The sequence below is a fragment of the Gopherus evgoodei genome, chromosome 2 (genome assembly GCF_007399415.2).
Source record: "Gopherus evgoodei ecotype Sinaloan lineage chromosome 2, rGopEvg1_v1.p, whole genome shotgun sequence".
In the NCBI taxonomy this organism is placed as follows: domain Eukaryota; kingdom Metazoa; phylum Chordata; order Testudines; family Testudinidae; genus Gopherus; species Gopherus evgoodei.
The window spans coordinates 1,667,905-1,694,078 of NC_044323.1; the positions used below are offsets into that span (position 1 = coordinate 1,667,905).

At 46.5% G+C, this 26,174-nt stretch overlaps 1 protein-coding gene across 9 annotated transcripts in view; it reads left to right on the forward strand.

Annotated features, from left to right (window-relative positions):
- LOC115645308 (KAT8 regulatory NSL complex subunit 1-like) overlaps positions 1-26,174 on the forward strand; it is a 137,177-nt gene that overhangs the window by 39,809 nt on the left and 71,194 nt on the right. For all 9 annotated transcript variants that reach the window (XM_030549758.1, XM_030549762.1, XM_030549757.1 and 6 more), the window contains one exon: positions 8,209-8,350. In XM_030549758.1, the coding sequence (XP_030405618.1) occupies positions 8,237-8,350 (114 nt within the window). In that variant the 5' untranslated portion in view covers positions 8,209-8,236. The remainder of the gene's footprint in view (positions 1-8,208; positions 8,351-26,174) is intronic.

Here is a 26,174-nt window from a genome sequence, read left to right on the forward strand (position 1 = left end):
TTGACACTTTGTGCTTTGCAAATTCACTGCTCCACTGTAATTGATGCAGTCACCGCTCCAAATAGATTTGCTTTGTAATTCTCTATCCATTGGCTATGGAAGTCTTAGGACCTTTTTGTGGGAGCTGGGAAATCTTAACACTCCTATGTATCTTCACTCTGTTTTTTAAAAGTTCTGGAAATATTCAATTTGAGAAGTTACTTACAAACACTGAATGAAGTGGTCTCTGTCTTTACAGTGCCTTCAGTTTTAAATTTTAAAAAAGGAAATTGAGATATACAAGCTGTTCTAAAATAATTTAAATTGCTGAGGGGCAAACAATTTCTAATTCAAAGCCACAGAAGATAAGGTGAAACTATGCAGCTTCATACATGCACACTCACACCCATTTTCAGAAATAAATTGTCCCTATATGAAGCACATCAGCAATAATCAACCTCAGGCACCATAAACTCTGCTTCTATAATGTCATACCACAAATTTTCTTTACCTCTCCCTTGTCTGGCAAACAAACAACTCTATAGATCATACAATCATCAACACCCCTTATCAATATCACTGTAATATAGTTCACAAATTCAGTATTACAAAAATATATTTAATCCTTAAATGGTTAAAGTTCTAAAGGACAAACAATGTCTCATCTCTGGCCCTACCCCAGAGCCTGCACCCCACAGCCCCCTCCCACATCCTGAACCCCTCATTCCCGGCCCCACCCTGCAGCCTTCACTCCCGCATCCCAATCCTCTGCCCCAGCCCTGAGCCCCTCTCATACCCCAAACCCATCTTCCAGAGCTCCATTGGGTCATGGGCATCAACAATTTTCTTCAACTGGGTCACTAGGAAAAAAGTTTGAAAAACCCTGTTCTAGGGGCAAGCCAACCCAGATACCGTCATTGCAACCGTCTCTGGTCTGCTGCCAGTCCCCTGACCCTGTGACACTAAATGGAAGTAGAGAGGGTACTGGTCTCCCCTTCTGTGACAGGAGCCCTAAAAAGAAAGGGAGAGGTTACAAGTAGTGTCAGCCACTTCCCTCCATCTCATCTTCCCAACTGCGGTCACACAGGTATTTTGGTGGTCCCAAGCAGACCTTTTGAAGGTGTGCCTGGGGATACTATACCAGTTCCTGTCTCAGATCCTGTCTCCACTTTTATTTTCGGACTGTCTGTCCCACTTCAGCTCTGGGGTTCTGCATAACATCGGACCACTGGGTGTTAAGTACCTTGACAATTGACTGTTCCCTTCAGTTTTCATCTACCCCTTCCTCCCATCCTGGTCCTTCTTTACGGACCCTTTCCATGAGCAGCTCCCCACCCAAGAGGTGCAGTCCCTCCTACAGATGGGGACTGTGAACAAGGTTCCTCAAGACTTGAGAGGGAAGGGGTTTTACTCCTGATATTTCCTAATCCCAAAGACCAAGGCGACCTTCAGCCCATTCTGGACCTGTGTTGCCTCAACAGATGTCTCAAGAAACTGAGGTTCTGCATGGTCTCCCTGGCTTCCATCATTCCCTCTGTGGATCCAAGAGATGGGTATGTCATCCTTGACTTAAAGGACTCCATCTTTCACATTTGTATCTTCTGTGGCCACAGAAGATTTCTCAGATGTATTATGAACCGATGCCGCTACCAATTCTTCTTTGAGTGCTGTCCCTGTGGGTGCTCCAGTTCAGGTGTTGGTGCGTCCGAGCATAATTGATCAGAGATTTTTGGTAGCAATGTCCATCAGAGCTGCACGTGTACAGTAATCATCTCATGGCGCTGTTGGCAATTTGACCGTTGCATGTGTGACCTGACCCCTCAGTTGCTTCTCAGCTGTCCTTGGCCTGAGACGGAGCTCCGTAGTGGTGTTGAATGAAAGCCTAGGAAAAATTATTAATATGGTCAGAATTAATTAATGATAGTTTGGTCTTGGTTACTAGTTTAGACATTTGCACACCTTTTTTTTTGTTCTCCCTTCAAACCCCCAACCTTTCATTTATTCTGTTTTAAAAACGACCTCAGTGAGGGACATTAAAAACATGGCTGCATCACAGGCTTCAAAGATGTTTCTCGTGCAAGGACCCTATGCGTTTTCAGATGGCCACTCACCCTGCGTCCGCAGCTTAGGTCAGTTGTGCGGACCATAAGAGTACTCACTTCAGCAACTTCAAAGCTTAAGCTGCATGGGATAGAGCTCTCTGCCTGAAACTAACTCTCATGGAGAAATCCCTTCAGCCACTTTCTGACCCTGGATAGCAGAACCCCTCAACCGGGGACTCTCCCGGCATGTCATTTTTAGAAACAAGTATCTTTCCTTCAAGAAAGTGAGTAAAAGAGCCACATTGTCCCCGCAGAGAGAACCGCTGAAAAGAAAATGGTGTTCTGCAAGGTTGCTATTGTTGATGTGGGCCATGCCAAGAGTGAGCACCTTTGATGCACTGGGAACTTCCGGCACCGCCTGCACTGGGCCTGCTGCTGGCAAGGTTAAGGAGTCAAGAGGCAAACACAAACCAGACTCCTCCTAAATGGCACCGATAACACCGGAGAAGAAAAACAGTGGATGGAGACCCATATTAGATCCCAGAAAACTCTACAAGTTTGTACCAAATCCAAATATTCAAGATAGTCACACTGACTTAAATAATCCCAGCTATGGAAAAGAGGGACTGGTTTTCAGCCCTCAACCTACAGGATGCATACTTTTACATTACCATAAATCCTGCACATAGAAGGTTCCTGTGGTTCACAGGAAAAGATCACTTCCAATACAGTGTGTTGCCATTTGGATTTTTGACTGCTCAGAGAGTCTTCTCCAAACCCTAGTGGTGGTAGCAGCACATTTGTACAGACAAGGAATAATGATATCTAGACAATTGCCTACCAAAAGGTCCTATCCAATCAGAAATGAGACATTACCCAGAGGACTAATACCCTCTTTCAGACCCTAGGGCTACAAATAAACAAAAATGAACTCTAATTCCAGTACAACAGTTGGATTTCACCAGAGTGTATCCGCACTCTATAGCGGCCAGAGCATCATTACCAAGGAACAGATTCTTAACATTGTGACCACAGATATGAGAGTGGTCAAACAACCCAAAGGTCTCAGCACTTACCTGCCTGCAACTATTGGGTCACATGGTGGCCGCCACTTTCATAGTAAAGCACACTCAACTACACATGTGTTCCCTATAGGGATGGCTAAGCTCAGTATACATATCAAACAAGCACAGTCTAAACAAAAGCCTAACATTGAACCAAAAGGCCAGCGTTCGTTACGTTGGTGGACGAGACCAGTGAATGTGTGCAACACAACTACACATCAACCTTCTCAGACTGTGCGTGGTTCACAACACGTGCTTTCTCTTCCTCCCAGTGATAAAGAACAAAACAGTAAGCGTCATGACAGACAACATTGCATGTACGTTCTACATAAGTCGACGGGAAGGAGCCCGTTCTCATACTATATGCACGGAAGCCACAAAATTATGGAATGAGTGCATAATTCACAACATCACCATTACTGCTTTCTGCCTTCTAGGCCGCCAGAACACGATGTCAGACACACTAAGCAGACACATTCCCCAAGATCTCGAGTGGGCACACAACACCAATGTCCTACATAACATATTCCAACAATGGGGGTTCCCCTGCATTGACCTATTTGCAACACCATGAACCAACAAATATCTGCAATTTTGCTTACGAGCAGGACTGGGAACACAATCCCTAGGGGACACCTTTCTAATCAGGTGGGATGCACCTCTCCTATACTTATTCCCACCTGTACAATTAATCTCCAGAGTAATACACAAGATACGAACCGTCAAAACCAAGGTCATATTTATAGTTCCGACATAGCCTAGGCAGACCTGATACCCATATCTGATGCACATGGTGATCTGTGCACCATGTACACTCTGTCCCCCCCTCCCCCCCAGTGGGACCATCTCTCACAAGGAGGAGGTCAAGTCCTCCACTTGAACCTGGAGAAACTTCACCTGAATGTGTGGCTCAACCATGACTGACTAACCTGCTTGGAACAAGTAAAACAGGTGTTAGTAAACATCAGAAAACCAGCCACACATACCACTTACCTCCAGAAATGGAAAAGGTTTTCTTTATTGTGCCAGAATAAACATATATCTGCACTCACAGCACCACTTCTGTCTGGGCTTGAAATACATATTAGAACTAAAGAATTCAGGGCTTTCTACAAGCTTTGCTATAGTATTACTAGCTGTTATCACCTTTCACCATAAGATTGACAGCCTAAAGCCGGCCCTGCCTGCACTCATGTTGAGGTGGCAGCTCCAGTCCCACAGAACTGGGTCCGGTTCCCTGTTCTGGGTGTTGCGATCTGGCATATGTTTTAGGCCAATTCAACCAATTCCCCTGCATCAGGCCCTGCCCCTAAGAGGGCCTGTGCTCAAGCCCCGGTTCAGCGTACCAGCAAGAGCTGGTGGCCCGGCTTCCCCAGGGGGCAATTTAAAGGGCCTGGGGCTCCCAGCAGGGACTGGAGCCCCAGGCCCTTTAAATTGCCACCAGAACACCACTGCTGGAGCTCTGGGGTAGGGCTGCGGGGCCCTGGGGGCTATTTAAAAAGTCTGGGACTCCGGCTGCTTCTACTGCCCCGGCCCTTTAAATAGTTGCTGGAGCCCTGCCGCTTCCCCAAGGCTCCCGGGGCTATTTAAAGGGTCGGGGCGGTAGAAGCAGGGGAGCCGCAGGCCCTTTAAATAGTCTCCAAGCCCCAGACTGCTGCTGCTACCCTGGTGGAGGAGTGAGGAGGAGGGGGCACTCACTGTACAGGGTGGGCTGTACCTGTACCCCCTGCCCGCAGCCAGCCCCTGCCTGCACCCCCTGCCCTGCCTGCACTAGCTCCGGTCGCAGCCAGCCCGTCTCCAACCAGCCCTGCACCCCCTGTCCTGCCTGCACCAGCTGCAGCCTGCAGCCAGCCCTACACCCCTGCCCTGCCCGCAGCCAGCCTGTCTCCAGCTAGCCCCGCATCCCCTGCCCTGTCTCCAGCCCCACACCAGCCTCTGTCTCCAGCCAGCCCCGCACCCTCTGCCCGCAGCCAGCCCGTCTCCAGCCAGCCCATGCTGCAGTCCCTGACCTGCCAGCACCAGCCCCACACCCCTTGCCCTGTCTCCAGCCAACCCCTGCCGCACCCCCTTGCCTTAAGCCAGCCAGTCCCACACTCCTCTGTCTCCAGCCCTGCCAGCCTATGTTGCACCCCCCCGTATCTCTCTCTGCCTGAAGCCAGTCAGCCAGCCCACCTCACACACCCTTGTCTCCAGCCAGCCCTGCACCCCTTGCCCTGCCTGCAGCCAGACCCTACTTCTAGTCATCCCCTGCCCTGCCTCCAGCCAGCCCCATGTCCACTAGTGCCCTGCAGTTCCCAGGGCAGTAACCCTGCCCACCTGCTTCAATGGGGGGGGCAGGGAGCAGCTGGGACCCACACGTGCACACCAGGTACACATGTGCACACCCACGCATGTAAAATGGAGCTCATTTCTAGTTCAGGCCCATCTTTTTAAAAAAGAACTTTAGGCAGGGTTAACATCTGTATTTTCTCAGACATGTCAGGCTTTGTGGTTCTTAAATCCCCACCCGGGATAAAAATACGGACATATGGTAACGCTGTTCGTACAAAAAATACATACTGTGGCACATCCCTTAAATCAGAACTTCTTATAAAGAACCGGTTGCTAAGAAATGAAAGGCTTTTTTTACGTGTTTTTTTTTAAGTCATCCCTGCCAGGGCCACACCGAAAATGTTTGAATTGGGCCCCACACTTCCTAAAGCCGGCCCTGAGTGCAGGGTGGCTCATTCTGCAACTCCCAGCACCCTCAGGGCAGGACCCAGCCCCCTCCCACATGGATAAAATGAAATAACAAAAATTCTCAAAAAAAACCACCACACAATTGTAAAGAATAAAAATTTCACAGGACTTTAGATATTAGGTTTCTCCTATTTCTATGATGTCAGTGCCAAGTGCTCTAGTTAGTTTTGTCAGGATCCCACTCATTCTAGCTGTAACTTAGGGCTTGTCTTCACTGTATTGTTAGCTTGAGGTATATCTCGAGTTTTGCCTCTAACTAGACTCTTGTCTGCACAGACAAATCTCTAGTTTGAGTTAAGCACTTTACTCATGGAGTGTTTGAAACTTCAGGGCTGCTGATGCTTCAGCTAGTAGTGCAGTGGGCATGCAGCAGCTCAGGTTACAACTCAGACTGCTAATCTAGTTATTCTGTCTGCTAATGAGGTCAGTGAATGGTTGCTGTCTTTCTTCTCAGAACTTGTCTACATTGAATTTAGTGTACAGCAATCCAGGGTGTGAATCCAGAAGGTTTACACTAAGGCTTTGTCTACTATGGAAACCGAATGACAAAACTTCTGTCATTCAGAGATGTGAAAAAAATGCCCCTACCCGAATGAGAAAAGTTTTGTTGACAAAAAGCATTGGTGTGAACAGTGCTCTGTTGGCAGGAGAGCTCCCGCAGACAAAGCTGCTGCTCGTTGGGGGTGGACGTTTTTTTGTCAGCGGGATAGCTCTCTCCTGCCAACAAACAGCGGCTACACTGTGCGCCTTTTAGTGGTGCAGCTGTAGTGGCACAGCTGTGTTGCTAAAAGGTGTGTAGCATAGACATAGCCTAAGCTAGTACACTGAAACTATGTCCACAGGGGACATTACTGTACGGCAATCTAGTGTTCTTTAGACTCGCACCCTGGCTTGCTGCATGCTAATTTCCAATGTAGAAGAGCCCTTACTCTAGCTAGACTAGCTCAATTCGAGTAACTCAAGGCCATGGCTACACTTACAGTTCTGCAGCGCTGGTAGTTACAGCTGTGTTCGTACAGCTGTGTAGGGCCAGCACTGCAGTGTGGCCACACTGACAGCTACCAGCGCTGCAGTGTGGCCACATTTGCAGCATTTGCAGCGCTGTTGGGAGTGGTGCATTGTGGGCAGCTATCCCAGCATTCAAGTGGCTGCAACGTGCTTTTCAAAAGAGGGGGTGGGGTGGAATGTGACAGGGAGCGTGGAGGAGACAGACAGAATGGATTTTTGGAGTTGACACTGTTCTCAGCTCCCTGCCTTGCAAGTTCTAAGGACTGGAAGACACACAGTGCCTACCTTCAATCATCTTAAAAGTTCTGACCCCCTTCCCCCACCCCTCTCTCATTCACTAAATGCAAATTATGTACTCCTAAATAGCCGTCAGACCAGATAAGCATCTGCTCAACATGGACTTCCCCCTCCCCCTCTGCCGTGTGAGCGTGCCGTTTCTCTCTCCAAGCAAACAGCTGTGAACATTCCAAAGTAATTCCCCTGCCTGCCTCCGCTTGCTCAGCAAACAGGAGCTGTGTTTGTTTTTTAAATAAGCAGTTTGGCTGAACTCCGAGCTCTCCCTTTCTTTCGGTTTGTTGTGGACAGGAATTCTGGGATACCTCCTTATACCCCGGAGGTCAATAAAAGCGCTGGTGGGGTCCACACTTGCTGACCAGCGCTGGATCACCAGCGCTGGAATCGCTATACCCGAGGCTCGGCCGGGTGTACAGCCAGCGCTGCAACCAGGGAGTTGCAGCGCTGGCCGTGCTTTGCAAGTGTGGCCACATCCTAAGTTGCAGTGCTGTAACCCCCTCACCAGCGCTGCAACTCTCTAGTGTAGCCATGGCCCAAGTAAACTAACTTGAACTAACTCTGGCAGTGAAGATAAGTTGTCATACCTTTTTAGAGTATAAAGGAGCAAAAGATTCCTTTTTATCATTTTACAATACAATCCCACTGAGCTGCAAAAGATTTCTCACATTCTCTGTGTGCTGGTGGCTAGGTGTGTGAAAGCAGAACTCTTTCCTTGACGGACCACTTTTTGTGATTAGCAAGTCATCTGAGTGCTTACTTATACTCTCACCAAAGAGAATAACAGTTTGTGTTGCTGCAGTTGAGGAAGAATTAAGCCATTTATTCTCACTGCCTTATAATTGCCGGGATGTGACTGGAAATGGATTGTTGGTATTGCTTGTAGAAGTGCAAAAATAATTGATCCTGCCTTCCAGGAAATGTTGTTTTGATACAGACTTTAGAAGCTATTTATAGGTCTCTTTTAAAGTGAATTTGTACTGAATTTTACTTGTGAATATTTGCCTATCCTAGCTGATTTTATATGTAGAGTAAATTAGTTTAAATAAATGAAAGTGATTAAAATATGCAAACTTGCTTTCCAGGCATCCTCGAGCAGAGTGCCAATGGGCAATGGAGAGAGCAGGCATTATCTGTCAGTGGACGTGGCTGCAGGCTCAGATCTCTGACCTGGAGTATCGTATAAGGCAGCAGACAGATCTCTATAAGCAACTCCGTGCCAACAAGGTAAGGCCATTCTGTACCTTGGAGATTTTAACCCTATATACGGTGACTAGAATTTTGTAGACAGCACATTAATGGAGGACTTTCAGCAGCAACCTCTCCAGGGAAGCTATGAGTATTAACTGGTATTCTTTTTAATCACATAAATTAAAGGTGGAAAAAATCTGCTAGGTTATTTAAGTAATCACCATTGCCAATTCAGGGCTATTTCCTGCAGTATATGTTCTAATCTAATGCTTTGTCTAGTGTACTCCTAATTAACCTAGGAGCTCAGACTTTTCTGTCTTGTCCCCATGTTTTATTTCAAAATCCAGGAGAAGATAAAAATTAAGACATTACATTTCCTTACAGGCCCTTCAGAGAGAACATGCTGCTAAACATTCCTTTGGGTAGAGTGTGGCAGGATTGTTTCTATCCCTGTATTGGACCAGTTGTGTAGTTAAGTTAAGTTGGAGGCTTTGAAACTTGTAATGTAATTTTAAAAACATAATAGATGGAGTGAATGGATTCTGATCACATCTATTAGCTGCATAAATTACATTTCATAGTTTAAAGCCCACAACTTGCCTTTCAGACATGGCCAACACAGTGAGGTGAATCACCCAGTGGCAGTGCTCCTGCAAGGACAATACAAGTTCAGCTAAAAAAAACCCCTCTGAGGTGCTGGAAGAAAATATCAATGTTTTATTCTACCTTTCTCAGATGATGGGTTTCTTAGGTGACATTAATCTGGTATACTTGCAGGACCATCTGAGACTGCAAACATCTGTTATCTGCCTGCTATAAGTTTCCACATGTAAAGGTGTTAATCTTCCACCTCATCATTTTTGCATTCAAGAGTGTTCCACTATTGATAGTTAATTCATTATTGCAACATAAAGATTGGCCTTAGGTTAATAATTGAAGGAGGTATTTAAATAATGATTGTTTTGAGTGGTGCGTCTTAAACATTCCTTTTTGGGGATAGTTAAATGTTTGTGGCCTCAGTTCAGCAAGGTACTTGCTCTCAGCATGTCATTCTATTGAAGATGGAGCATTTAAAATAATCTAAACTAATCTTCTGTGTGTGGTTGAGTGCTGTGGCCACTTCACTGAATTTGGTTTGATTAGTAGTTTGGATGATGGGGAAAAGTCAGAGGCAAAGCTTTTTATAATGGACAAGGAATTTCCTGATGGAAAAGCAAGATGTGCTCATCAGTCACTTTGAGGGCCCCGCCACCACTGTACAGCTACTCATAAATACCCACACATAATATGCAGTTGATTAAGCATACTGACACTTGCTTTATTCTTGTTAACTTGTGGGGGGAGGGGGGGCAAATGCACACCAACTAATTTCTCTCTAGGAAGAAGATGGTGCCTGTGTTGGCTTGACTCCAGATACAAGTTTTCCCAAACACCAGTAATTCTTTCACTTCCTTCTGAGAGTCTACTGGAAAAGCCTTCAAGTGGTGGGAGTCAGTTGTTTCAGCTGTCTAACGAATTTCATAATTAAGTTAAAGCTTAAAAAAAGCGAAAGTTTGCCTATGTAGAGAATGTTTCGTCCCATAGGAATTCAAAGTACTTTGCAAACTACAGTGGAGTCTCCACAGCACGTGATCTGCATATGGTCAGATTAGTTCAAATTGTGCACCAGGAAGCCTCAAACTGAATTTTTGGAATGGTTGATATAAATTTTTGTTAAATTGATGTATATGTCTTTGACACCAGCTGATGATGTAGTTTGATGCAGTTAATTGATTCATGTGCCGGCTGGCATCTGAATTAGTATGCACCCACTGCTATGTATGTGTATTTTCTGAACGTTTCCCTCTGAAATTAATTGTCAGACATTGTAGTCAGTATTTGCCTTATGCTTTTGGGTGCTTTAGTCTTTCATGCTGTGCTGTTTTGAGACCCTTCATTCCTGACACAAAATTAAGGCTCATTTGGATTTACTTACACTTGCTACCGGTTGCTCGGGCACCGTGTTACAGGATGGTAGGGGTGATTTTACTGTGTAAAACCAAATAATCGTATTAACGGTAGCCCTCTGGCACAATATTTTATGCTACAATGATATACACATCGGAATGTTTCTCATTTAGAATAATCATCCTGCTTGGGCCCTCTTGTTACCACTATAATATAGTTTATAATTTATATAAATTGTTTCTGTACACACTACTTCATACTTTCTGGCCAGGTTCACATATGTTTTTTTCTGCTCCTTGATTTTAAATAATGTCAGCATTCTGATCTGTGAATTTGCTATACTATTCAGTTACAACATGAAACTGATAATTTTAGCTCCTCCTGTTCATTTGTGTTAGCTTTATTCTTAAGTGGTGTTTAAATATTATAGCAGATGAACTCTGTTTGAAACCTAGTGACCTGAGTGAAAATGCAAAAAAACCATATTCAATAAGGAGACTAATCAACATGTCTTGCACTGTAAACCTTGTTACTTTCACTTTGCTTCTTGGCTCTCACATGAAGCAGAGAGGCCTACTCTTAGAAGATTAGGGAGGTGTCAAAAGCTTGATGCAAACTATTTACATTCCCAGTGGTAGGAGGATAACATAAAATAAGAGGAAAATTGTTTGAGAGTAGGAGTGAGAAAATGGAGTACTAAAGCTGTTACTCATGGATCCTGTTGTTCTTCTTCGAGTGATTGCTCATATCCATTCCAGTTAGGTGTGTGTGCACCGCACGTGCACATTCGTCGGAAAACTTTTACCCTAGCAACTCAGTGGGCCGGCAGGTCGCCCCCTAGAGTGGCGCCGTCATGGTGCTTGATATATACCCCTGCCGGCCCACCCGCTCCTCAGTTCCTTCTTACCGCCCATGTCGGTCGTTGGAACAGTGGAACGCGGCTTAGGTGACCTCCACTTCCCTAGCTACTCGTAGTTCTCGTATATAGTTATGCAGTTATAATCCTTTTATATATATATTTGTATAGTTATACTTTTTTCTTTGCTAACATAGTTAATTTAGTAATAGTTAGCGGGGTTCAGGAAGTAGCCCCTTTCCTGCACCCAGTGTCGGAGCCCATGCACAGCTCACCGGGTTTTAAAATGGGCTCGGCCTGCCAGAAGCCGATGCCGAAGGGAGATCCACACGACTCCTGCTTGAAGTGCCTCAGGGAATCACACTTGACAGCTAAGTGCCCCATTTGCAAGGCTTTTAAGCCGAGAACAAAAAGGAGCGGGACTTTCACTTACCCCTCCACCTTTGGCACCGAGCGATGATCAAGCGGCTGGCAGAAGCGCCTCCTCGGCACCGGACCCCGCCGGTACTGCCAAGGCCTTTCGGAACCGGCCATCGCCAGCACAGAAGTTGACTCGGCACCGCTCCCTTCCTCCGAGGTCGAGAAAACCTACAATTCCTGACGGCTCCCCGGCACGCGCTGTGGTTGAGCCCCCTGCTCCTGCTGCTTCCGTGCCACCTGCATCGCAGCCAGAGAGCTCGTCTAAGTCGCATTGCCCGGCACCGACACCTGCAGAGGCACCGATGACATCAGCACCGTTGATTCCAGTCCCCCAGGGCCATTGAATCCAGTGCCTGACAGCTCCCCGGCACGCGCCGTGGTTGAGCTTACTGCTCCTGCTGCTTCCATGCCAACTGCACCGCAGCCAGAGAGCTCGTCTAAGTCGGATCGCCGGGCATCGACACCTGCTGAGGCACCGACAACGTCGGCACCGTCGATTCCGGTCCCACAAGGGCCGTCGAATCCGGTGCCTGACGGCTCCCCGGCATGCGCCGTGGTTGAGCTTACTGCTCCTGCTGCTTCCGTGCCAACTGCACCGCAGCCAGAGAGCTCGTCTAAGTCGGATCGCCCGGCACCGACACCTACCGAAGCTCTGACGACCTCGGTACCGTCGATCCCAGTCCCACGAGAGCCGTCGAATCCGGTGCCTGACAGCTCCCCAGTATGCACTGTGGTTGAGCCTGCTGTTCCCTCCACACTGGAGACATTACCAACAGCGAGGGATCTCATTGCCATGATAGAGTCGATGCTGCCTGACCCCGGCACCGCCGGTGCGGGTAATACAGTCTCTTCATATGACCGTCCTCTATCAGCACAGCAGAGCGGCACCGTTCATGATCGCGGTCCCGCAGACGCTCCAGGTCCCGTCAGCACACCCGACACCACTTGCAGTTCCGGTGCTGTTTTCCTCATCGGTACTGGTCGCACTCGCCGCACCGGTCGGTATCCCGTTCGCCGACCCGCTACTATCGGCACCGTTCCGACTCCCGGCACCGCGAGAGGTACCATGACTCCCGTAGCCTCTCCCCGAGCCTCGAGATCTTGGTCGACCTCCTGGCACCGTTCTGGTTGCAGGTCTGGATCTCGTTCCAGGTACTGGTACGCCTCCCGGTGCCGGTCCCTGGTGCCGAGTTGGGCAAGGTCCGATAGAGTCAGAGACTCTGCCCTTGCCTTTTTTTTAGTACCTCCATGGCCATCCAGACACACATCCGTGTCATCCCACATGCGCAGATCTTATGCTCAGGACCACGATTCTGATACGCCCCCCGACAACCTGAGGTGGAGGAGGTCCCAGAGGTAGAGGACCCGGTATGGTGCCCTCTAAGGGGTACGACTGCTCTCCTGTCCGCTCTCCTCTCTGCTCACTAGTCTTTCAGTCTGTTAAGGAGAGGTATTGGCATGGCCAGCAGGCGCCAGCCCCGAAACCAAAGGAGGCTTGGCGAATGAACCTACTTGGCTGCCAGGTGTACTCTGCAGAGGCCCTGAGGCTCTGGGTAGCAAAGCAACAAGCCTTGCTTAGCTGCTATAATTATAGCACCTGGGTGAAGGTAGTTTAGTTTATGGAGTTTCTCCCTCAAAACTCCTGCCAAGAGTTCGCTGCCGTCGTGGAGGACGGGGGAAAAAGGTACCCAGAGCATCCCTCCAGGCCTCGTTGGACGCAGCAGACTCAGCAGCCAGGACTCTGGCCTTTGGTGTCGCCATGAGGTGCATCTCATGGCTTCAGGTTTCAAACCTCCGGCCGGAGCTGCAGTATGCCATTCAGGACTTACCCTTTGTTGGTAAAGGCCTCTTCGCTGCAAAGACAGCCCCAGGCTGCGAAGCCTGATGGACAATAGGGTCCTAATGCGCTCTCTCAGCATGCATATGCCAGCGACCAAACGCAGGCCTTTCTGTCCCCAGCCGCCATACTCTGTGCCTAGCCAGAGACAGGACTTTGGCAAACGGCGAGGCCAAGGTGGTCGCAGACAAACATCAGGACCCCTAAAGAGCCACGGTCAAGGTCCCTCGCAATTACCACTGGGACCAAAGACGAACCTTCCAAGGTGCGCCTGAGGGCGGTGTACCAGTCACAGGCCGGGATCCCAATCCCGCTTTCTCCTGGCGTGGCCCCAGTTAATTTCAGATCGCTGGGTCCTGCGCATGGTGGAGCATGGGTACCACCTCTAATTTGTTCCAACCCTGTCCCCCTTCAGGGACCCCTCTCACGAGCAATTCCTCGTACAAGAGGTGCACACGCCGACGGACGAAAGGGGCAAGGGGGTTTACTCCCGTTATGCCCTAGTCCCCCACTCGAACGGAGGTCTCAGACCTTCCTAGTCCTGCGCAGACTCAACTAGTGTAGGATAAAGTTGAAGTTCCGCATGGTATCCCTGGGAACCATTATCCCATCCTTGCCTCCTGGGGACTGCTATGCCGCCCTCAATATGAAGGACGCGTACTTTCACAACGCCATCTTCCCTCCGCACAGGAGATACCTCCGCTTTCTAGCCAACCGTCACTACTTCTGGTTTACGGTCCTACTGTTTGGCCTTTCTGCAGCCCCACAGGTATTGACCAAGTATATGGCCATAGTCGCCGCCTACCTTCGCTGATGTCGGATATGTGTTTTTCCATATCTGGACGATTCGCTTATCCGAGGAGACTCCGAGACACAAACCACTCAGCACGTGGGGCATTGTCACGGTCTTATTCACAGGTCTAGGCCTGATGATTACTATAGAGCAATCCACTCTGGTTCCCATGCAGAGGTTGGACTTCCTAGGGGCTATCCTGGTCTCCGACCTAGCCGGAGCCTGCTTATCACAGCCACGGTTTTAGGCAATGGCAACAATCATCCGAGGTCTGCAGACTTCCCAACGACCTCGGCTCGCACTTGTCTCAGTCTCCTGGGTCCATGGCTGCCCGCAAGTTTGTAACCAAACACGCCGAGCTCTGCCTCCGTCCTCTCCAAGTCCGGCTCACCTCGGCGTACCGCCCGGACAGGGAGCCAATGGTCATGGTAGTCACCGTTCCCTCGAGCACCTTAGGCTCCCTAGAGTGGTGGCTAACTCCCTCCCTGGTGTGGGCAGGGATGTGGTTCCATCCGCCCCAGCCCTCACTGCCCCTGACGACGGACGCGTCATCTCTCTGCTCGAGTGCTCATGGTCACTTCCGAGCTTAAGGCCTTTGGTCTTCTCGGGAGCTGGCATTCCACATCGATGCCCCAAAAATGAGAGTAGTCCGCCTGGCGTGCCAGGGGTTCCAGCGGCAGCTGCGAGGCCGTGGTATCTCGGTGTTTACAGCCAACACAACGGCCATGTGCTTCATAAATAACCAGGGAGGGACATGGTCCTCCCCCCTTTTGTCAGGAGGCCATCCATTTCTGGGAATTTTGCATGGCCCACTTGATGGAGCTGGTGACGTCCTTTCTCCCAGGTGTTCGGAACGCCTTGGCGCTTTGACTCAGCAGGTCTTTCCTGTCTTACGAGTGGTCACTCTGCCCCATGTGAGGCATTCTGCTTTCCAGAAGTGGAGATTTTTCCTCACATAGACCTGTTCGCTCACCGCGAGAGCAGAAAATGCCAGATGTTCTGCTCCTTCCAAGGTCTCTCCTCGGGATCGATCTTGGACGCATTCCTGATGCCGTGGAAAGGCCAACTCCTTTATGCCTTCCCACTGGTTCATTAGGTCCTACTCAAACTCCGCAGGGGCAGAGCGCGCATCATCATTATCACTCCAGCGTGGTCCAGGCAGCACTGATATACCACGTTGCTCGGCCTGTCAATAACCAACCCAATTACCCTGCCACCCCACCCAGACCTCATCACTCAGGGCCACGACAGGCTTCGTCACCCGGACCTGCAGCCTCTTCGCCTCACGGTGTGGCTGCTGCGTAACTGAGCCGGGGTGGCAGGAAGCCTTCCACCTGGTCAACGTACCTGGCAGAGTGGAAGCATTTCTTCTACAGGTGCAATACGCTCGATCTTGCTCCTACTCAGGTCTCGATCCCCTCTATTTGGCCTGCCTCTGGCCTTCAGCGGCAGGACCTGGCGGTATCATCGCTCAGGGTACACTTGGCAGCCATCTCTACCTTCCAGCTAGGCTAAGGTGGACGTTCCGTGTTCTCACACTCTGAGTTCGAGGTCCGTCAAGGGCTTGGAGCGCTTGCACCCTCGGGTGCGCCGCCCAGCCCCAACCTGGGACCTCAACCTCGTTTTAACCAGACTTATGTCTCCTTCATTCGAGCTGTTCGCGACCGGCCCTCTGCTATACCTGTCTTGGACGACAACTTTCCTCGTAGCTGTTACATCGGCCAGACGAGTCTCCGAGTTCAGAGCTCTTACGGTGGTTCCACCGTACACTAGGTTTCAGAAAGACAAGGTGCAGTTATGACCACACCCGGCTTTCCTCCCTAAGGTGGTTTCGGCCTTTCATGTTACCCACAGCTCAACGCAATGGGCGCAACAGTTGCACTCCCTGGACATCTGTAGAGTGCTCGCATTTATATTGCGCTGACAGAACCATTTCGTAAGGTGCCTCAGCTCTGTCACCGTAGCAGACCAAAGGGAAGGCTTGCTTGTTTTCCTCTCAGAGGATCTCATCTTGGGTGATGGCGTACATCCGCACTTGTTATGATTTGGCTCATATTTCCCCAAGCCACATCACCGTGCATTCTACCAGGGCTCAGGCTTCATCTGCTGCCTTGCTGGCTCGTGTTCCTACCCACGAGATCTGTCGCGCAGCTCCATTGGTCCTCAGTCCATACCTTTGCTTCGCAGTATGCTGGTTCAACAGTCGAGATGCTGTAGCCTCTGGCTCAGCAGTTTTCATTCTGCCACATTTCACTCCAACCCCACTGCCTACGTAAGGCTTGGGATTCACCTAACTGGAATGGATATGAGCAATCACTCGAAGAAGAAAAGACGGTTACTCACCTTTGTAACTGTTGTTCTTTGAGATGTGTTGCTCATATCCATTCCACACCCGCCCTCCTTCCCCACTGTCGGAGTAGCCGGCAAGAAGGAACTGAGGAGCGGGTGGGCCGGCAGGGGTATATATCGAGCACCATGACGGCGCCACTCTAGGGGGCGACCTGCCGGCCCACTGAGTTGCTAGGGTAAAAGTTTTCCGACGAATGTGCACGCGCGGCGCGCACACACCTAACTGGAATGGATATGAGCAACACAACTCGAAGAACAACAGTTACAAAGGTGAGTAACCGTCTTATTCGTGCACTAAATCCAGCAAGCTAAAGTAACACTGGCATTGATATGTTAAATTTAAAAAAAAAACAAAAAACCTCTTGCATTTCCCTTTGCTTTATGTAGTCATTGTCAAACATTTTGCTGCAAATTAGGTTTTGTGTTGGAAAAATGCTAATGAGGAAATCAGGATGATTTTTGAATGACAGTTCTGCCTTTACAGAAACAAGGTGGATGAGATAATATATTTTATTGGACCAACTTCTGCTGGTGAGAGAGACAAGAAAGCTTGTGGAGTACTTGTGGCACCTTAGAGACTAACAAATTTATTTAAACATAAGCTTCCCTGGGCTAAAACCCACTTCATTGGATGCATGAAGTGGAAAATACAGTAGGAAGATATGATTATATATATAATCACTCTCCACACACACACATGCAACGTGAAAAAATGGATGTTGCCATACCAGCTATAACAAGTGTAATCAGTTAAGGTGGGCTATTGTCAGCAGGAGGGGAAAAAAAAAACTTTTTTAGTGATAATCAGGATGGTCCATTTCCAACAATTGACAAGAAGGTGTAACAGTAGGGGGAATAGTTCTACTTTGCGTAATTACCCATGCATTCCCAGTCTTTATTCAAGCCTAATTTAATGGTGTCTAGTTTGCAAATTAATTCCAATTCAGCAGTTTCTCATTGGAGTCTGTTTTTGAAGTTTTGTTGTTGCTGTAGTATTGCCACTTTTAGGTCTGTAGTTGAGTGACCCGGGAGACTGAAGTGTTCTCCAACTGGTTTTTGAATGTTGAAAGCGACAGAGTCCTGTGGCACCTTATAGAGTAACAGACTTATTGGAGCATAAGCTTTCATGGGTGAATACCCACTTCGTCAGATGCATTTTGAATGTTATAATTCTTGATGTCTGATTTGTATCCATTTATTCTTTTGCGTAGAGACTGTCTGGTTTGGCCAATGTACATGGCAGAAGAGCATTGCTGACACATGATGGCATATGTCACAAGGCAGATGTGCAGGTGAAGGAGTCTCTGACAGTATGGCTGATGTGATTATGTCCTATGATGGTGTCCCCTGAATAGATATGTGGACAGAGTTGGCAACAGGCTTTGTTGCAAGGATAGGTTCCTGGGTTAGTATATTTGTTGTGTGGTGTGTGGTTGCTGGTGAGTATTTGCTTCTGGTTGGGGTCTGTCTGTAAGCGAGGACTGGCCAGTCTCCCAGGATCTGTGAGAGTGAGGAATCGTCCTTCAGGATAGGTTGTAGATCCTTGATGATGCGCTGGAGAGATTTTAGTTGGGGACTGAAGGTGAGAGCTTGTGGCGTTCTGTTATTTTCTTTGTTGGGCCTGCCCTGTAGTAGGTGGCTTCAGGGTACTCTTCTGGCTCTGTCAGTCTGTATCTTCACTTTAGCAGGTGGGTATTGTAGTTGTAAGAATGCTTGATAGAGATCTTGTGTTTATCTCTGTCTGAGGGATTGGAGCAAATGCAGTTGTATCTTAGAGCTTGGCTGTAGACAATGGATCGTGTGGTGTGGTCTGGATGAAAGCTGGAGGCATGTAGGTAAGTATAGCGGTCAGTAGGGTGATGTTTATATGAACATCGCTTATTAGCACTGTAGTGTCCAGGAAGTAGATTTCTTGTGTGGACTGGTCCAGCCTGAGGTTTGATGGCTGGATGGAAATTATTGAAATCACGTGTGCCCCCACCGTGAAGAGGACAGAAAAGAGGTACTCCATCGAAGGGGGCTGCATTTCTATTTTCTCTTCCCCCCCACCTAATTCTTTGGTTATCCAGGCTGCTAAGGAGCAGGCCAGACAACACCCTCCTTGTTGATTGGAGTGGAATGCGGATGTTAAAGGTTAGACCTTCTAGGTAGAAAGGTCTTTTCTTTAGCCAGTCTTCAGTTCCACATTTCTAACTAGCTGACACTGCTAGCTAAATATGACTTTTTGAACTATGGCCAGTTTGTGAACGAGTTACCCCAACAGGTTCGTGCCAGCTTCCAGGCTATTCTGGAGGAGGGCACATTAGTCACCAGAACCAAGCTTCAGGCTGCAGTAGGCTCTGTGGACAGGTCTTTGCACTCCATGGGCACTGGAATCATCATGAGGAGGGAATCCTAGTTACACTCTTCTGGTTTGCCTAGAGAGGTACAGAACACAATTGAAGACCTCCCCTTTGATGAATCCCACATCTTCAAACAGAAAATGGATGATTCCCTACTCTTGTGTAAAGACTTTAGAGCCACCTTGCAATTGCTGGGTATTTATACGTCAACACCCTAATGAAAGATTTATTGGCCAGCTCACGCACAGCAGTACAAAGCTCCCCAGTTTTACCACCAGCGACCTACGAGCCTCCCTAAAAGCATCTGAAGACCTAGCTGTCCCATCCACCTGGCCCATCGGTTCAGTCTTCTGTACAGCACACCCACTCTTCATGTAAGTGCTATTTCTGAGTGCGTCTAGGGAGCTGTCAACCATTATGCACACCACTGCTCTTGCCAGTCACCTCCTTCAGAGGCCACTTAGGACTCTTTCTGCCAGCATGGAGTGCGCTAATAGACAAGTGAGTCCTGGATGTCATTAGACAGCTCTCTGTGATCGAGTTCACAACACTACCTCCTCCACATTCTCCATTCCGCTTTCAGGACCACGCTCATGACAGTATCCTTGTCCTAGAAGTGGACTCCCTCCTGGGGAGAGGCCGCTCCCCACTATTTGGGGACAGCTGTTCTACACGCACAAATAAGATTTTTTTGTAAAAGCTCAGATGCCATTGGGCACTTGAAGAATACAGGAAGTAATTCATCACCCACATTTTTCCATCCATGTTGCAATAGTAATCCAATATCTGGTTTTCCTATGTGCAAAGACATCCAAGTCTTTGTTTACTACGGTGCTCTTTTGACCTGCTCTTCAAAACTGTCCTCCTGTGGTAGGAGTTTGGCCAGTGACTTGTCCTTTTTGATGACTAGATTGAGGCACAGGCTAGGTCTCTATGGGGGTCGTCTTTTCTTTCTCATTCTGGTCTTACAGCACTGCTACCAACTTCCTTGCTGCAAAAATTACAACTTTTTCTGTCACTGTCTTCCAGTTTGTCAAGATCTCTGAAGTTGTAAGTTCTCTTCGTTTTGACAACATTAAACACCGATTTCCCCACACCTCCCAATACCAAGTAGGGATGACACAGATACACATACTGTTAATGCATGTGCAGCAGACGTCAGAGCATCACAAATGGCATGCACAGGCATGAAGCATCGCTTGTCAGTTCTGCTGGTAAAGGTGCCTGTTTCAACCCACATGTTTTGTGTATTCTGTTTTTCAGACGCATTGAACAGCAGGGACCAAAACATCTGTATCAGGTGACCTAATTACTAAGTTTCCTTTGATGCCAAGAGACGCATGCTGGCATATATAGCATGCAGAAGCATCATTTTGTCTGCTGCTTTTTGAGTACTGTACTCCTGGACATCTTCAACACCTCTTTGGAAAAGCCTCCAGCAAGAAGGAGTGTCTGTGTAGGGTGTACTCCTACACTCTGAGCTGCATTTTGAACCATATATTTATAGAGGAATTTTACAAGTGACTGCTTGTTGGACCACATTTAGAAACTTTTTCCATGGAGAGACAGAGCATCCACCAATCACCTGATATTTCTTGCACCCAGCCGTAGATTCTGTCTAGTGCTGACTTTCTGCAATTTTCAGAGCATTATTGTTGTCATATCTATCAAAGACTTCAGTTACAAAATTAGCTTTATCAAATCCTTTTAGTAGCTGCCTCAAGTACTCAGTAGCCAGTTCATTGAATGTCAAATTTGTTTCCAGCAATCATTTGTCATAGCTAGGACATCTCTAATGTACACTGTGGTTTCTTCGTTACATGCTCTTAGCTCACGGATCCTTTCATCTTGATCTTCCAGCTGATGCCCTAATTCAATTTTTGTCTGTTCTTCTCATTGTTCCATCAGCATGGAAGAGGGACATACACACAGGTTCTATTGGGTGACTGAGAAATAGTTGCCATTGAAACATCATTTCTGCATCTTGCTAAGGATATGGCTCTGGGGAAACAATTTCTTGATTGACAGCTGCTGTGATTGATGCCAGACTTAAATTTGTCCGTCTTGGCCAAGTCAGTAAATTTTTTGATGCTAGATTTCTTGACTAGGCTGAAGAAGCTACATGTCTCATCAGAATCAACCGCACCTCTTAAAAATCTGTTCATCTCTTCTTCACCAGCATCTGCTACTTTCAGTAGAAACTCGCACATCTCATGTTACATGCAATAGATATGTTGGTAGGCACCTCTGGAAATGGATTTGTCATATTGTTGATGACATGGTTAAAAGATGCAACATGCTCTTCATCCCTTTTCAGTGTAGAGGCAAGGACTTGTTTGTGGACTTTGTCTTCACTACTTCTTGTTAGACTATTCCTTTCTTTCATAGGTTTTGCATATTCATAATACGAAGCTGTGTATTGTCATCTCTAACACAAATACTGACTTGTGCATATATCACTGAATTAAAAGGCTAGTTTTTAGAATATTTCAAAGGCTAGTACTGCATGCATAGTAATTACAAATTAAAATTCTCTACCAGGCAGACTAGCTGTTTAAATTGTATATACAAAAGCTTACAAATGGAGAAACATTATATTAGGAATTCATGTACTTTTATATCTATCCACTGTGCAGTACAAACTGTGGGCATGCAATCTGCTGCTGCTGGAGCACAACCTTGAGTATGAGATTGATCTGATCAGCAACTTTAAATTGAAAGTATAAAAACTATCACTTTTGAGATACTTTAACAATTAAGACTATCTCTGAGAAAACATTTCATGTTAGTACAGTAAAAGCTGTTTTATCTGGCATGTTGGGGGAGTGAGGGGTGCTGGCAAGTGGAAAAAATGCTGGTTAAGGAAGAGGGAGGGAGTTTGTGTGCAGAAAGGGGTGTGGGGCTGGGGGCACAGGAGAGGGTGCAGGGGCTGGGAGGAAGTTTGGGTGCGGGAGGGAGCTCAGGGCAGTGGGTTGGGGTGCGGGGTGCTGGATATCGGGAGTGCTCATCGCATTCCCCAGCAACTAGTTCCACGGGTTGATGGTGTGTTGTATTAAGATGTACTGTTTTTTATTTGTTTTAAACCTGCTGCCTAGTAATTTGAGTGACTGACCCCTGGTTCTTGTGGTATATGAAGGAGTAAATAACAGTGAATAAGAGTTTCTCCACACTAGTCAAGATTTTATAGATCTCTATTGTATCCTCTTAGTTGCCTCTTTTCCATGTTGAAAAATGCCAGTCTTTTTAGTCTTTCTTCATGCAGAAGCTGCTCCATGCCTGTAATCATTTTTGTTGCCCTTCTCTGTACCTTTTCCAATTCTAATATATATTTTTTTGAAATCAGGCAACCAGAATTGCATGCAGTATTCAAAGTGTGGACGTACCGTGGATTTATATAGTGGCATTATATTTTTCTGTCCTATTATCTGTTCCTTTCCTAATGGGTCCTAATTTTTTTTTGACTGCTGCTTGCATATTGAGTGGATGTTTTCAGAGAATTATCCACAATGATTTCAAGATCTATCTTGTGTGGTAACAGCTCATTTAGATTCCATCATTCTGTATGTATAGTTGGAATTATATTTTCCAGTGTGTATTACTTTGCATTTATCAACATTGATAAATACTCATGGTCATGTTGCACTATTTCTGGAACTGAGCAAAAAATGACACTTTCTCATTATGAGTACCATTGTTTCCCCTAACCTACAGGCTTATAATGCCACTTAATATCTCTACATCACACCTCATCTAAGTGTACTTAAAATAAGCTTTCAAATGATATATTATGTGGGTGTATGTAGAGTCGGTACATTAAACCCCAGAAATATAGCCTGTCTTGAAAAATTGCAGCATGCCTATTTTACCAAGGATTGTGGTGAATTCTCCATTACTGGCAATCTTTAAATCAAGATTGGATGTCTTTCTAAAATATGTGTTCTAGGATTTATTTTGGAGAAGTTATATGACCTGTGTTATGCAGGAGGTCAAACTAGATGATCACAGTGATCCTTTCTGGCTTTGGAATCTATGCTCAGTGTAGATAGCAGAGCAGAGAGACCTGTTCTATATTCTCTCCTATATGCCCCACTTAGGAAGTGGACCACTGAATGTTGCAGTAATAACAGTTTCCAGATAGCCATATAGGTCAGCCGCACAGGTAGGGTAACCTGTAATTTCATCTTGAGGTGACAAAACATTGCTTTTTGCATGGGCATTTGGGAGCAGTGGTTAGTCTAGGACCCTGTAGATGCCCATCACTCTAGGTCACATCCACTCCACGGACGTTTTTTCCAAAATACTCCAGTACTGGCAACCAAAGTGAGCTTCCATTCTTTCCAGGATTTTTCTTCAGCTTTTACTCCAGATCTCCAGTTCATTCAGATGCTGTTAGCAACAATATTATGTTTGCTGAAGATTTGTCTAATTGGTTGCCATTCACATATAGAAGACACCGAAGTACCGTAGCATTTCACTATCTCTCCATGGCGTACATTACTTATTATAGAAGCTCCTAGATTAGAAGCCCTAGTCATTATTGTGACTCCATTGTGCCTAGGCACTGTACACTTACATACTAGGAGATAACACCTCTTAAATGTTTAGACTACAAGCTTTTGGGGGCAGGGGTTAAGACCCAGGTCCAATAGGACTCTGCAAGTAAGAGCTGTCCGAAAAAACAGCTGCCCATAATAATTTTGTGTTATCTGTTGAAAAAGGACATGTACAGCCAATTTACTGCTACAATAGGTGTGTTTATAGATTACAGTGGTGGGCATGGTATAAACATCTGGATATAGTGAGTCACCAGCACCTCATGATCAACCGTCATAGAGGCCTCAGAGATCTAGCAGTTTCAGTATGAGTGTAGCTTTTATCTATTGACCTCGACTATCTATCAATGCTAAATGTTCAGTGTATCAAATAAATATCGAAACCTGTTTTGAAGCAATCTAAACGTTTAGCGGAGGTCATGCACTACTTAATTTTAATAGCAGACCAACTCCTCTCAAGAATCTCTCCCAAGAAAGAGAGAGAGAAGAATATATGGTTGATAATGAAACTGTTAGCAGTGAAAGATATCTCAGCAGGCTGGACTGTGTTCAGCAGCAAAAAACTATGTTAACGCAGAGTGAAGGTTGCTTTGTGGTATGTTATCCTCTTGCAGAATGTCAAGTTGAGCAAAACTTCAAACTTCTGAAAATCATGAAATCCACAGTTGAGGTTGCCCATGGAACCTTAACTGTGTCCACTCTGAGCAGTGCCCCATTAACACACACAGTTTGCCAATTCCACGGTTGTTAAGATATACAAGCTCTTCATCTCTTACAGTCCATTCACACTCTCTCACAGGATTCCATCGAACACTATTAAAGGACAAAAGCAGGGTGGGAGGAAACGGTTGCCCATGCCACGTTTCTTTTCTCTTGGAGCTGGCAGTAGCCAATGGGAATTATTTGCATACACTTCAGGAGCAGGCTGTGTGTTAGGTGAACCTATACTAAGTGGAGAGGCAATAGTTGGGCCTTATCGGTAAGTCTGTGGATTACTTTGAGATGTGTGACAGAGCTGTGATTGTGATAGATCTGTGTTTTCCACACTCTTATGTGTGAGAAAAGGGATGAGGTGCATGTATTCCTTCAGGGTGTACTATATGCATCGTTTCTGTGCATAATTGTGTAGGTTATGTTGGTATCCAGGCATAGGGCTTGTATTACAAAGCGCGTTGTCAACAAGGAGATAGAAAGAATCCTCTCATATTCTACTGCTTTAATGATCCAATCCTATGTGGAGAAAACATTGTGGTTGGTACTGCAACTGTGAGCTTTGCAGTCAAAAACTCATGAGCACCCAAAGTCGAATGTCCTGTTGCAACATCAGAACATATTATATTATATCATCATATGTATCCCTAAATATACTTACTATACATAGCTTTGCCAATATCTGTGTATGTTCCAACACTTTGCTCCATTTCTGAAGAGAAGGACTTATTCTATCAGCAGCTTCATAGTTTCACTGGTAAGCTACCAGTGATTATCTGTTGGGAGATTTCAAGGTTAGAGCTGGCTCAGATCACGAGTTGTGGCCACTATGCAGTGGGGACCATGGAATGGGGAAAATGAATGATAGTGGGAAAAGACTACTAGAGCTTTGCACCCATCAAGTACTGTGCATTACCTATACCTACTTCCAAGACATCGTTGGAAGATCTCATGGAGGCACCCCAGATCTGGACACTGGTACCAAGTGGATTTAATTGTCACTCATATAAAACACCTGCAGAATGTGCCCCATACTCAGTTTTCACAGTGTAGACTGACATAGACCATGCACTTGTATGCTGCAAAACAAGATTTTCATTATGGAAATTCCGTCATACTAAAGAAAGCTATTGCCTACACATTAACATCATCAACACAAAAGACCAAGGAAGGTGTTGCCAATTTTTTCTGTATCTCAGGGAAGATATGTCCTCTCCTTATACCTCCCTGGATGCTGATGCAGCATAGAATACACTCAGAAGACACATCTGTACAGCTGCAACTTAAGCTTTCAGTAAAAAGGTGGTACAAAATAAAGCTTGGTTTGCGGCATAGTCTGAAGAAATGCTCCTGGTCATAGAAGCAAAATGCACAGCATTTCTCCAGCATAACACGAACCCCTCTCCTGATACATGTATTATCCTCAGATTGGCCAAGAGTGCATTACAATAGGTACCAAGAAATGTGCTTAATCACACATGGCTCTATTTGTGTGAGAAGATACAAATCGTCTGCTTTGAGCAGGGGGTTGGACGAGATGACCTGAAATTTCTTTCAACGCTAATCTTCTGTGATTCTGTGAAATGGCCTTGAGAATGGAGATTTAAGAGGTATGTATGATTGCATCAAGAAAGCAATAGATCCTTAAGCCAAGAAGACTGCTCCACTCAAATCTAATAAGGGAGATATGATCACTGACAGAGGCAAACGGATGCAGTGTTGGATGGAACACTATTCTGAACTTTATTCACGTGAAACCACTGTTTCTGAAGCAGCACTAAATGTGATCCTTAAGCTCCAGACTAGCAGAGAGGTTAGTATAGAACAGGGGTAGGCAACCTATGGCACGGGTGCCGAAGGCGGCACACGAGCTGATTTTCAGTGGCACTCTGACTGCCTGGGTCCTGGCCACTGGCCCCGGGGGGGAGGGGGGGAGGGGACGCTCTGCATTTTAATATAACTTTAAATGAAGTTTCTTAAACATTTAAAAAACCTTATTTACTTTACATAGAACAATAGTTTAGTTATATATTATAGACTTATAGAAAGAGA